At 40.7% G+C, this 13,686-nt stretch overlaps 1 protein-coding gene across 4 annotated transcripts in view; it reads right to left on the bottom strand.

Moving 5' to 3' along the window:
* The window catches only part of TRAK2 (trafficking kinesin protein 2), a 67,659-nt gene that overhangs the window by 34,731 nt on the left and 19,242 nt on the right, over positions 1-13,686 (bottom strand). For 3 of the 4 annotated variants that reach the window (XM_067548898.1, XM_067548900.1, XM_067548899.1), the window contains exons 2-3: positions 8,614-8,954; positions 6,284-6,478 (exon numbers count right to left, since the gene is read on the bottom strand). In XM_067548898.1, coding sequence (XP_067404999.1) covers positions 6,284-6,478; positions 8,614-8,650 — 232 coding nt within the window. In that variant the 5' untranslated portion in view covers positions 8,651-8,954. The remainder of the gene's footprint in view (positions 1-6,283; positions 6,479-8,613; positions 8,955-13,686) is intronic. The other variant, XM_067548901.1, reaches the window with a different exon arrangement.

Below are 13,686 nucleotides of genomic sequence, written 5' to 3'. Positions count from 1 at the left end.
TGATGCAATCTCTAGGAAGGATTAGGAACTTCAGAGCACCAAAAAGACAATGTGTGTGACGTGGATTTCCTAGGAAATACTTGGGATGAGGTGAATGGATATGAACCACCTCAGAACATTGTTTTGAAGCTCGCCTTGAGGAAAACCCATTGTCTACTAATTACCAGCTTCTGGAAACTCCAGATCAAAGAACCCTGAACTGTATAAAGGATGAACTATGCTCTTCTTGAGTGTACTAGTTCTGAGCTGAGACTCTTATGAACTTTTGACCAAGAAGAGGGTTTGAAGGACCATTTTCTTGACAGCCCTAATGATGGAGTTGTGGTGATCTCTGGTAAGCTTATTAGCATGCATTTAGGTTCTTTAATTGTTTTTAATGTTTTCTCTATAATGCTTTCCCCCCTAACAATGATTAAGCTTGCATAGAAAGAGCCGTGTGGTAGCTTAACTGTGGAAAGTTATACTGTTACTAGTCTCTGAAGACAAAGCAAGTCGGGCTGCTTAGGTAGTTTCACTTTGCTGGTGAATTTACAGTATAATCAGGGAGCTGTGCTGCCTGGAAATACTCTGATCAGAAAGGAGAGAGATGCATCTCCACTTAAGAGAGGCAACTGCGGGGGAACCGGAAGCCTAGAGTGGGTGCCATTGCGGGATCACACAGAGGGAATACATGTGCAGTTGCCCTAAACTGTCATACCTTCTATTATTTTATTCCCAATTATCATCACTTCAGCAAAGGGGGTTTTCCACACTAGAACAATTGTTTACATTTATGCACTAACTAGGTTTTGTAATGAATGAATGTACATGGATCAATTCTATCCATATCCTCTGGTACAGCTGCTTTTGGCTGGGGCCCTTTTGTTTATCAGTAGGATTGGACTTGTAGGCAGTGGTATCAGGTCTCTCAGAATCCACTGCTTGCTAGTCTGAGTCAATGTCTGCGCCAGCGAAATGACAAAGTAAATAAATATAATTTGCAGCTTTTGTTGAAAGTGTCCAGAGTTCAACAGGTGTGCCCAAGTAATTAATGACAGGATTAATTATTATTTATTGTGTGTAATTTTGATCTTTTTAATTCCTGTTATTCGTGTTGACCATTGTTTGGACAAATCTTAATAATAAATAAAAAAACATACAAAGAAATCCAGACTACCTGGAACTCAAAATCACAAAATGGAGTAGTTCTTCTCAATAACAATAATTCTTCTGACCTGGCTGGAGTTTCACGGTATTTGTTAGGGAATACATTATTTTGAAAACTACAAGAATATTCCTACAGTGACTCCAATAATCTTTCCCTTATTAGGTTATGTTTTTCCTTTGAAGTTCTTCTTTTAAGATTTAAGAAAAAATAAATTCCATTGGAAAGTCATGTTCAGTCCCATTTTAGGGATTTTTGTGGAAGGAAGAAATCCCAATGAATAACTAAGTAAAATTACTGTCTATTTGCAAAAAATATCACCTACTTTACTGCCTTGATTACAATCAATTAATAGAACAATTACATTTCTGAGGATTTTGTTTGCTTTACCCTGAAGGCTGCAAATTCAGTATCTGATGGACTGCTCAAGGGCTTCTTGTCTGAGGACGCTTTGCCACTGATCACAAAAATTGGGCTTTCAGATAGTGACAACAAAAGTACCTCAGTAAAGCTTCACTTTGGATTAAGCTGTTTTCATATCTAAGTGAACTGTGGTCTCAATTTTTTCTGGACTCAGAGGCAAGAATACACCCTACTGATTAAAGCATATTGCTGTGTAAGCTTTCACTTTACTTGTTTTTTAAATTCTCTTATCAGAAAAGTAGGATAATAAAATGCAGCTTAGTCAATATTTAAACATCTTCCATATTTAGATAGAATTCTGAATCTTTGACACAGAAAACAAAATTCTATTAAGATTGTGGCACATCATCCCAAGCCAAATTTAGATAATTCCTTTTTATTTACTCTGCTCTTGTTTACAATACACCCTGGAGAGCCCACAGACTACTGACAAAATCTTCTCAGTGGAGGCATGTACAAGGAAAAGTTACTGTTTCACAGTTAATATTATATTATGTCCAAACACGAAATTAACCTCTTCTAAATTGTTTCCTTCCACTTGCTGCATAAAAAAATCATTTGATTTCCCTATTTTCCTGGGAAAAATATGTATCTTGCTCCCCTCCTGATTCATCAAAATACTAAAACATTCTCCCATCACAACATTCAATCCTTTGGGCAGCCTCCTATGCCATTTCATTTTAATAAATTCAAATCAAGGACTCCTCCAGAATGCTCTATGACTGGTCCATTTTCTCTCTGAAAAGCTGTTAGCTTTATTATCAAGATAGATGGAAACACACTGATAGTCACTTTGAATTTTCACATGCTGCAAAGGCAGACAATCAATGATGATCAGATTCCTATTGCAGTTGTAAGGCGTGAGGCTGTTTTCAGCTAACAAGCTGTAGGTCGAAACTCATTTAAATGGTTAAAGAAAATACCTGAGCCCCAAGGACAATGGCTAGTGTAAACATCCGATGGCTCAGGAAGCCAGATGTCCTCTTAGTGATTCTAATTCCAATGAGAACAGCACATTTGCTTTTAGAATTTCTGTCTCATCTGCCACCTATATGTAAGGACCCCCCACCTTCTTCCTCCACCCTACCACCACCCCGAATGTATCCCTAGCATCCTTGATGTACATAGAGTGATTAAAGTGTCTCTGCATGTATGTAATGATCATCATCACTGTTGTTCTCTTTGGATGGGACAATGTCTGTATTTGTAAGTGAACAGATAAAGAATTTAAAACGTACTATATAATCGATAAGAAAGTGTATATAATTGACCACTGTAACACCATGAAGTTGAAGCTGATTTATCAGACTTCCCGGTATCGTGAATAAACCTCTTCAGTATTGTCTGTGGTGCCTGATTCTTGGAGAAAGAATCCTTCGTGCTTTACACAGTTAAAAATATTTGCCGTTCACATGGAATCTTCCACCATACAAAGAATCCTAAAGCACTTTACATGTGAGTTCAGTCCACCAAGATACCGAGCACCCTTACTTCTGAACGACAAATAGGAACAGTGGTTGTTCAGTATCTCATTGCATCAGGACCTATACAAACAAAGCAGCAATGAAATGCAGCCACCTCTGAGATGGAAGGTGGCAATGAACTGGCATTCAGTAACCCACTATACAGCATGACAGGAAGAAACATTTTGGCAATAGGCATTAGGGCAAACCCTTACTCTTACAAAAAGGGACATGGGATCATTAAGGTTCATGCAGAGTAGACAGCAACTTTGTTTTCATTTGAAAGATTTTAACCTCTGCAGCTCCCTGGTAGCCAGTTTTTCTATTTCAGAGGTGTAAAGCTCCAGTATAACCCCGCTGTGATTTAAACCTTTGGGTCTAGGGAGTCTTTGCCTACCAGTGATGCTTAGATGTTACCCCTCGGAAGAAATATCAGTTTATTCAACTCTAGTTGGTGGAGAAGGAGGGTGGGGGTGGAATGATACATAGCAGTACAGCTTCACCTAAGGCATGAACTATCTTTCTCATGGCGTCTGCATTTTGGAATCTCATTAAGGATATTTCAGGTTAATACCTTCATCAACTGACTGCTGAGGGTGTGTGATTTAAAGGTTCAATAAAACCTCAGTTTCCCTCTCTCTAACAACTGTGGGTGCGAGCGTAGGGCTTGCTCCTCCTGGTACCCAATCTCCCTCTTGAGGCAGCTCAGGAAGGCGGGCTTGACAGCAGAACTGTGTCATTTTGCTCATGGCTGCTGCCCAGAGGAGCAGGCAGTGACAAGACCAACGACGCACTTCCGCCTGGGCTGGGAATGGACAGTGGTGGGCTCTCCAACCCGCACACAGGACCCCCCGCCTTCCCTGTTCACATGACAGAGGTGACTGTACCCCAATGTGATGACTTCACAGCAGGAGATGCCTCTCCCCGCCCCACTGGGCATTTAGTCAAATTCAAACTGGCCGCCATTTTGAGCTGCAAACAGTTACAAGTGCGGTGAGAGGGGGACGCACCAGGAACAATGGGGGCTAGGAGAGAGGAAGCACTGGGGGCTGCATGGACAATGGCTCTTGGGACCAAACATGAGGGGGTGGTGGATGGGGATTGTTTTGGGTCTCAGTCCTGAGGGCAGTGCCCAAAGCACTGTGGGGACCTGTGCCCTACCTGCTTGTTCCTGTCTCCCAGGGTCTGCCTGAGCCCAGCTCTGGCGAAGGGGGTGAATGGGTTGCTGGCAGTTCCCCAGCCCAGCTCAGAGTGGCCTGGTTCTAGGGTGACCAGATAGCTAGTGTGAAAAATCAGGCAGGAGGTAGGGAGTTAAAGGCACCTATATAAGAAAAAGCCCCAAATATCTGGACTATCCCTACAAAATCGGGACATCTGGTCACCCTACATGGCTCCCTCCAGATGATGGGCCTGTTAACCTTCAAACAGCATATAAGGCTCAGGCAGAAAAGGTGGGTTTTATGTTTTTCTTATCTCATCTCACTGGGATTTCAATAATTTCCACCCCACTATCAACCTCAGCCTGGACCAGTCCACACAAGAAATCCACTTCCTGGACACTACAATACAAATAAATGATGGTCACATTAATACCACCCTATACCTAAAACCAACTGACCGCAATACATATCTTCATGCCTCCAGCTTTCACCCTTGACACATTACATGATCCATTGTCTATAGCCAAGCCTTAAGATACAACCGGATTTCCTCTGATCCCTCAGACAGAGACAAACACCTACAGGTTCTCCATAAAACATTCTTAAAACTACAACATCCACCTAGAGAGGTGAAAAAACAAATTGACAGAGCCAGACAGGTACCCAGAAGTCACCTACTACAAGACAGATCCAACAAAGAAAACAACAGAACACCACTGGCCATCACCTACAGTCCCCAGTTAAAATCTCTCCAACACATCATTAAGGATCTACAACCTATCCTAGAAGATGATCCCTCACTCGCTCAAGCTGTGGGAGGCAGACCTATCCTTGCCTACAGACAGCTCACCAACCTGAAGCAAATACTCACCAGCAACCATGCACCCTACAAGAGGACCAATCCAGGAACCTACCCCTGCAACAAACCCCGTTGTCAGCTCTGCCCACACATCAACTCTAGTGACACCATCACAGGTCCTAACCACATCTGCCACACCATAAGGGGCTCATTCACCTGCACATCTACTAATGTAACATATGCCATCACGTGCCAGCAATGCCCCTCTGCCATGTACATTGGCCAAACTGGACTGTCACTACGCAAAAGAATAAATGGACACAAATCAGACATAAAAAATAAGAACATCCATAAACCAGTCGGAGAACACTTGAATCTCCTAGGACACTCTGTCACTGACTTGAAAGTTGCCATACAAAAAAAACTCCTACAAAATAACTTCAAAAACAGACTTCAAAGAGAAACTGTTGAGCTAGAAATCATCTGCAAACTTGACACAATCAAACTGGGTCTGAATCGGGACTTGGAATGGTTATCTCATTACTAGAAGTAATTGTCACTGTTCACACGTTCTCACCTCCTAATCAATGGTTGTGAATAGGCCTCATCTACTCTGACTGAATGGACTTCGCTTTTATCTACCTTCCCCATTGTTGTTACTTACCCTTAGATATGTATATATATATATACACACCTCCTATGTAATTTCTACTCCTTACATCTGACAAAGTGGGTTACAGCCCACGAAAGTTTATGCCTGCGGAAATTAAGTGTGTTAGTCTTTAAAGTGCGACAGGACTCTTGTTGTTTTTGCTGTATACAGACTAACACGGCTACCCCTCTGGAACTCATCTCATCTCTTTACACTTGTGTTTACATTGCCATATAATATTTTAAAACAAAAATAATCAGAAAACAAGTTATAATTGGGACAAACTATGCATGACATTGAGCATACATACCTAGTATACTCCAGGTTTGCTGTCATCATGCTTAGGGAACCATATGCACTAATACTGTTTCTGCTCCCAATTCCTACATGCAGCCCAAAAGACTTCAATTGCAATAAAACAGGACTGTACTCAAGACTCCCAGAGCATTATAGCAACTCTTAATTGCTTGTGCACAGACTCCAGATTCTTGGAATAGTGAATTAGGGACACTTCCCACTGAACAGAGGTTTTTATTTTGCCTGTGTTCAGAATGCTCTGAAATTTTCAGTAATAGAGTACATTTTAATCCCTTCATTTCACTTGATCTAAAGATTTTCTGAGAGATGACCAGAAATACTCACTCATGTAACGGAAGGTCTCCTCAGCAAGGACAGGAGAGATGGTTTTGGGGACATGGCGATAGCAGGTGGGGGACTGGATCCAATCTTGGTTCTCATACAGATACAGAGAGTCCACTTGTAGCTTATACTGTGGTAATTGTTCTTCTAGCATGCTCACCAGTTCTACTTCAGGAAGGTCCTCATTGGAGCAGACATCTAAACATGAACACAGGTCATGAAACCAAAGCATGCACAATACTGTTAATTCTGCTATTTTAAAAGCCACAGAATGTTGAAAAGAATTGTTCTACGTTGGAGTGATTACACAAGGATAATTTCACTTTCACCAGCAATGAATTTGCATTAGTAGCTTGACCTTTTTAATATTAGTATTTGCAATATCTTTATTCTCCTTAATTGATCCCTTTACTTCTAGTGAATCTAGCAGACTCTCTGATTCTCAGAGGCTTCCTGGTTCTGACATACTTAACAAGTTTTATTATTTGATTTGTCTTGCTATTTGTTTTCAATGTGCATCATAGCTCTCTGAACTTCCATGTTACACTTTACCTACCATATGTTGTACTACATTCTGTAGGCTTTACTCTGGCTGCATTTCCCTTTTCTGAAGGAAAACTGTTTGTCCTGAATATCTTTTTGCACCTTTCAATTTAATACACTTTTTTCTTGCCTTTCTGTTTCTCTCTGTTTAGTGATGTGTATCCTTTCTGTGATACCCTAGTGGTAGAACACATTTCATTTATTTAAAACTTTTTCTTTTTTTTAAAAGGAAAAGAGAAATGTTATGGATCTGAGTGAACATAGGGAATGATTCCTCCTCATTCCCCAAAATGGAGGGCAGTTTCTAATTCCATCATTGTATTCCACCAATAGCAAAATGAAAGGAAAGCACCTTGTAGTATATTACATTTAAAGCACTAGTACACCTAGTTCAGAAGTATCAGATCTTTGCAGCCTGAGTACCAAATGTATTTCAAAAAGGGACACAATCAATACGTAGGGATTCTCTGTCTTGTTCTGGTTCCTTTGCACTGCTCATGGGAGGGGAAATGCCGCAAGCCTGCTGGGGATTCTCCCTGCCCAGAGGTCAGAGATCCAATGAAGCTGACACTTCCTCTCTCCCAGCAGTTCCTGGGCACAAGAGGATGGGAAGTAGCTGGGGCCTGCTGTGCTCTGCCTATCCCTAGCTGGTGTAAGGGGACCATAGCCAGCTAATCCAGAGAATCAAGGAGCTGTAACTAGTTGCTGTCTTTCAGTTGTTTTTTTTACCTCTCCTGAATTGCCCTGAGTGGCTGTGTGGGGGAGGGCAGCCATCCTTTGCCAGGAACTGCCCTAGATTGAGGCAGAGCCAACCAAGTTCCTGTCCTACTCCTCCTACTGCTCCAACAACCCAGCAGGGAAGCAGGCAACAGAGCAACTAATTCTATACTCTCCTCCCTTCTGTCCAATACAGCAGGCGGCCAACAGCAGCAAACAAGGGACAGCAGTAGCTCAGAGTGCTCCCAGCTCTTAACAGGACTTCTGGGGTTACAGTAGAAGCACTGGGAGGAAGTGCCCCTGAACTCCTTCCACCATAATGACAAGCCTGATTCAAGTAAGTCACAGGGCATACACAGGGTACACATTTTCAATTCATAATCAAATATAAGTTTTCTTCTCAGGGACACTCCTCCTTAAGGGCTGCAAGTTGGATCCCACTCCACAGGCTGTCCACTGAAGGGCTGTATTTATATCACAAAGTTCAGTCTTAAGAAACCTCAAAGTTATATCAATGAACGCTGGCATTTCGAGGCACAACCTCCTCTGGGTTACAAATATGAAAAAAAGCCACAGAATGCAGGGGAGTCCAGTTCCAGCAAAGAGATCCAGAAAGAAGGAAGAAACTTGGCAGCAATTCTCCACTCACTGTGGATGGGAAGGGAGAGGCAGCAGTTGCCTGCATTACTGGCAGGCTTTTTATCTGAAAACAAAAGTATTTTTACAGTTTCAACTATCACATTTGAAGTCACATCTTTCTTTTTCTGTCAATTCTCACATTCCTTCAAAAATCACCTGGGGTCTCCAACACTCATTCATTCCATCCCTGATAAGAATAAACATTTATCTATTGGAGAAAAGTGTTATATGCTGAAAAAAATACAATAATGGATGGTTTGAAGGGCTGGGGAACCAATTAATTTAGTTTATGAAAGATCTAATATTTTTGTTCATGTGTATTACTGGATAAGTGCTGTACACAATTTCAAGCTGAGATCTGGGTCTTCAGGCTAGCTGCACTGAAAAGATTTCATGAATTTGCGGTTCAGACTGGAGTTGTCCTTCCAACTTACCAGTGATGCTCTCCGGATCTCTGTGGTTGATATTCATGAGGTTTTCTTCACACTTCAGTTATTTGGAAATGGCATCTTGTGTTCAGGTGGTGCACTGTCCCTTTCTTGCTTTGGTTGAAGGATGGCTTTGGTTTGAGGTCACAAAAAGTGAGAGCCATCAAGCTACCCAGGAATTAATTACTCTGCTTTTCTTAACCCACTTCTGCATGCTGGGTTATACTCTGGGTCTACTGTTGTCTCATTTGACACTCAATATCTCATTTGAGGTACAGATCAGTAAAATTTGTATATGCTATATTGTGCAAGTTTCATGTGATGGTTTCTCTTAGATCAGACATCATCTAGAAATCAAAGACATGGAATACGTCGGATTTTAATTTGTATATTACATGCAAAGAGTAGCATGAAACAAAAAAACAAAACAAGACAAAATTCTCTACAAAGACAGCAAATCTCTGTTTTGGTAAATCACAATTCTCATCTATTGCTGTCTATTCATTTTCCTTCCACCAATAAAATATTTAACGCATGACAGGGTTGTTCACTGCTTTAGGACATTCTTCTTTGCCCTAAGTTTAAGACAAAGCTGCTTTCGCTAAGTAGATTCCCTGCAGCCTCATAGAGAAAAGGTTTGAATTATTTTAAAGTAATAGTTTCTAAAAAGCAGGCTTTCTTAGACACCACTTTAGAGAAATTAAAGCAACACTCTAACAAAGAAAAATATGTACGACTTTGCTCTAGTAAAATTATTTTAAAGGGGGGAGTGTCGTAACGGGTTAAATCCATCGAATTGTGTGTGTGCCCCGAGTCCATGTTGAGAAAGGAACAATTGATTTATATGTGATGAATGGGAAAGTTCATTGAAGATTGTTCATTATATTTCAAGGTTTTGTAACCATCTGTTCTTATAACTGTTCCTAGTTATTTTTGTAGGAGATAAGGAGAAGTTGTCAGCCTCAAGAATGGACAAAGAGGTACAAGTTGTAAGCCCCATGGGAGAGGAGCTCAGAGGCAGCAAAAACCCTGACCGAAAAGTAACCGGCTGAACTTGAAAAAGGGGTAACTTGCGAGCACAGCAGTTCCTAGGCTCAAATTTGGAAGTTTGCAGTTGCTGCAACTTTTATTTAGTAAGTTATACCTGGTCAAGGATAAACTTCTGGCCTGGGGACTTCCCAAGGAGGGATGGACAAAGTGACGTAGGAATACCCATAACTAGTTTGGCGGACGTATAGGTTGGAGTGGAGATAAAAGGGTTGTCAGACAAAGCAAAGATTAGAGAGCCTTGTCGTGAGGACCACCGAGCCTCCCCAAGGGGTACACCTGAATCGTGCCTGTCTCTCTCCAGCTCTCGTCGCTTCTACATTACCTTAGAATAGTCAGATAACTGAGCTGATAACCCGTTGGGACTTGTCCTGCGGATGAAAATACCCTGGGTGTGAATACGATAGAGGTTCCACCTGGATGAAAATACGCTAGGTGTGAATACAACAGAGGTCCCACCTGAATGAAAAATTAGAATTCTAAATAAAAAGACCAGGTCATGAAACATCTATTAACTTTGCTGCTACTGAGTTCATCTTTACATGTGGTGAGTAATCAATATCAATGTTTGTTTAGGTCAGGGGTGAGGAACGTCCGGCCCGCGGGCCGTATCATTTGGTCCGGCCCGCAAAATCATTTGGTCTGGCCATGGTGGCGGGGGGGAGTTCGGCGGCGGCGGGGAATTCGGCGGCGGCGCGGTTTCACGGCGGCGGCGGGGTTCCATGGGGAGGGCAGTGCCCGCTGCCGAAACCCTGCCGCCGTTTGCCCCTTTTTGGCGGCGGTGGGACTTCGGCGGCGGTCACTGCCCCACGCCCCCCACGGAACCCTGCCGCTGCCGTGAAACCGCGCCGCCGCCGAATTCCCCCCCGCTGCCGAATTCTCCCCTGCCGCCAGGGCCACCATCAGGCCCTTGACAGAAAAAAGGTTCCCCACCCCTGGTTTAGGTATACCAATTCTACTTGTGTTCCAGGGACTATTGTAAGTGTAACAGTAATAGTAACTGTTGTTAGTGTTGTATGTATAAGTCTTTTTTGTTTTCTTAGCTTTGTTTGTGTTCTAAGAATATGTAACAGAATAAGGGAACAAGATTTGTGGTAAAACAAATTGTTTAAGTTTTTTAGTTGTTGTATTAGTAAGTTTTGTGTCTAGAATTTAATCACTGTAATCAATTTTTGTTGTTTGTAATTATATACAAAGTAAATTAGTAAGAGAAAAGTTTAATTCAAGTAGTTGTATTAGTAAATTGTTAAATAAGGAGTATTAAGTGGTTAAGAATTTGAGTAATTTGCCAAGTTTTTCCAAGTAGTTTGCCAAGTTTTTCTGAGATAGCGTTTCCAAGTCTCACACTGTGTCTTAGAACGGAATATACATGAACCACCTTAATGCCTTAAAGCACCCTTCAAACCGCTCCCGTAATTTGGGGGGCTGTTTATCCCTGGTAACCTTATCAAAACATGGCACTTAGGCACCTCAGGGAGAAAAAGAAGTTTGTGAAAAATCACATAATGGTTCATCACAAAAATCTCACACAATTGGTTGTGCCTTCTTAGGAGCAGCCTAGTTCTAAAAGAAAAGTGATGTTGCAGTTTTATGATTGATGTGAACTGCCAGTACAGTTTAAGGAAGCAAAGCTTTTGCTCTCCTCTAGCCATGGCTGCTAGTTTATCATGTAAACTTACAAAAAGAGCAATAGGTGATAGAGTCTAATGCAAAAAGTGAGGGATAAAGAGATCTCTGCATCCAAGCTCTTTTGCTATCTTCAGCAATCTGAAGTTTTCTTGAGGTTGTAAAAGTTTCAAGAATGCTTTGTAGATTTCCTCAAAAGTCTCCCACTATCTACCACAGCTAGCACAGATTTGTCTTGCTGTCTACAGTAATGTCTCATTTGGCTGGATCAAAACAGACAATGCAGAAACTTCCTAAATGGAGTCTGCCAGTTCCTCTATCTGTAGAATTTGGCTGTAGACCAAGAAAGGACCTTCATCCAACAGACTTGCCAGCAGCAATATATACCTGCTCTGTGGTCCCTCCTGTTCTTAGAAAAACAGGAATGGCTATTAGCTTATTTAAAATAAATAAAATTATAATAATAGAATCCCAGTTATTATCTATTACTACAAATATTTACTTAATAAAAATCAGCATCAGTTAAATTTCAAGGTAGACTTCAGAAGTGCCCATCGCTTTTCAGTATTTCCACAGTACCGGATTAGTACCGGTGTCTTACTCATGGAGGCTGTCATTTAAATAGGCTGCAGAAGGAAGCCTAGTATCATTATATATCAAACAGGACTTATAGAACATTCTGCAATGCCAGCGGATGGACTAAACAATATCCATAACAGGTCTTCTGCAGCTCTGATTGTATAGCGTAGTGTACTGACTACATTAAGGGTTTGAGACTAACACGTTTTGAAAAAGCATATTTTTAAAAACATGGTTGTTACATTATCAACAGAAATGCTACTTAAGAAAACGTTGAAAGTCTCAGATTTCCTGTGTACTCAAATCATGAGGAAATTCCTTGATCTATTCCACATTATACTGTCAAGATGCTCATTTCTTGTCTGATTGTTAAATTTTTTAAATTACATTTCAGACTAAGCTTTTGACCTATTTACATTCTAAATAGATATATTTTATATCACATTAGTTTTGCTTGAAGCATCTTTTTGCTCCACTATATAATAGCAATTGATATATGTTATCGTTTCTAGAGTACAGCTTTTTTAAGAGATCTCGACTCTTAGAAGTGCCACCTGAATTACACATTCAGTATCACAAAAAGCCAGGCTTATCTCCTACAATACTCATAACCTTCTTGAAGAGACTAAGATAAGATGTTTTTTCAATGACTGAGCAGCCTTATTCATCAAACACTTCAAAACAATCTACTAAATATTCTCTGCTGCATAAAGTTTGGACTTTTTGATCTAGAACATGCAGAGCACACCAACTTCAAACACTCAATGGATCTTAACTCAGCGACTAGCCTGAAATATCCAAATACATACAGATTTTGCAGCAAACAGTTTACCTAGCCCTAAAAAATTCCTCAAACTTTGGGCCAGATACTGTAACCTCTGTTTATGAGCAGTCTCATTCAACTCATTTGCACTACTCACATCACCAAGGTCGGCAAGACTGGGCTTTTTATGTGTAGTTGTCAGCAGAGTGAATTGCTCTAAGACAAACTGCTAAAACTTCTCTCCTTATCCGCAACTATCAACTCCCAAGGAGAGCTCATATATTCAAGATTAATAGAGACTTAATCACTGCTAGGATTCATTTGTTCTTGCCATTAATTATCTTTTTCCGTGTACAAAGAAAAGTTTGCATTTTGACTTTGAAACAATATTAATTATATTAGGTTGAACATGTTTTGGTTACTACAGCAATTTGTGACACGTTTAAAAAAGCATTGATTTTTAGCTGAAAATTATTGATACCCCCCTCAAAACAGCTGCCATGGTTAAAAACAAGACTTCATCTTTGGAAAACAAAGGATTAGCTAACTTGGCTTGTTACATGTGTGTTTACTGGAATATCAGGGGCCTGTTTTGCTCCTGTTGGGTAGACATGGTGAGGTAAAACAGGGAGCAAACTTATTTATTGAAGCTTGCACCTGTTTGCTAATCAGAACTGCTTTAGATGCAGTGATGAGAAGGAGGAGTTGGTGGAGAAAACTGACTAAGAAGTTGGTATGGCTGTGGTTTCGGCTCTTCAACTTCTTGGAATGTACTTCTATGTTTAAATAAAAGCATTTGTTGAAGGTAAATTGCAAAGAAAGGGAGGAGGGAAGGAATTTATGCCCTTATATGTCTGCTTTATTATTTAACTATCCTCAAAGATTTTTTCACAAAAGATAGTATTTTTTCCTCCTAGGTTTTCCGCTTTAGGAATATCAAGTCGAGTCTTCCATGTGTTGGAAGTTCTTTTGAATTACTCAGATGAGTAGTATCAAACTTTACATAAAAGAAGGGTGTCTTAAATCCTTAAATTTTTTGCCCCACTCAAATAGATGTTAAAAAA

Source organism: Emydura macquarii, unplaced genomic scaffold, assembly GCF_026122565.2.
Source record: "Emydura macquarii macquarii isolate MOO-44397 ecotype Brisbane River unplaced genomic scaffold, CSIRO-AGI_Emac_v2 contig_1253, whole genome shotgun sequence".
Lineage (NCBI taxonomy): Eukaryota > Metazoa > Chordata > Testudines > Chelidae > Emydura > Emydura macquarii.
Note: the sequence above shows the minus strand (reverse complement) of the source record. Positions and strands in the feature narration are given on the sequence as shown.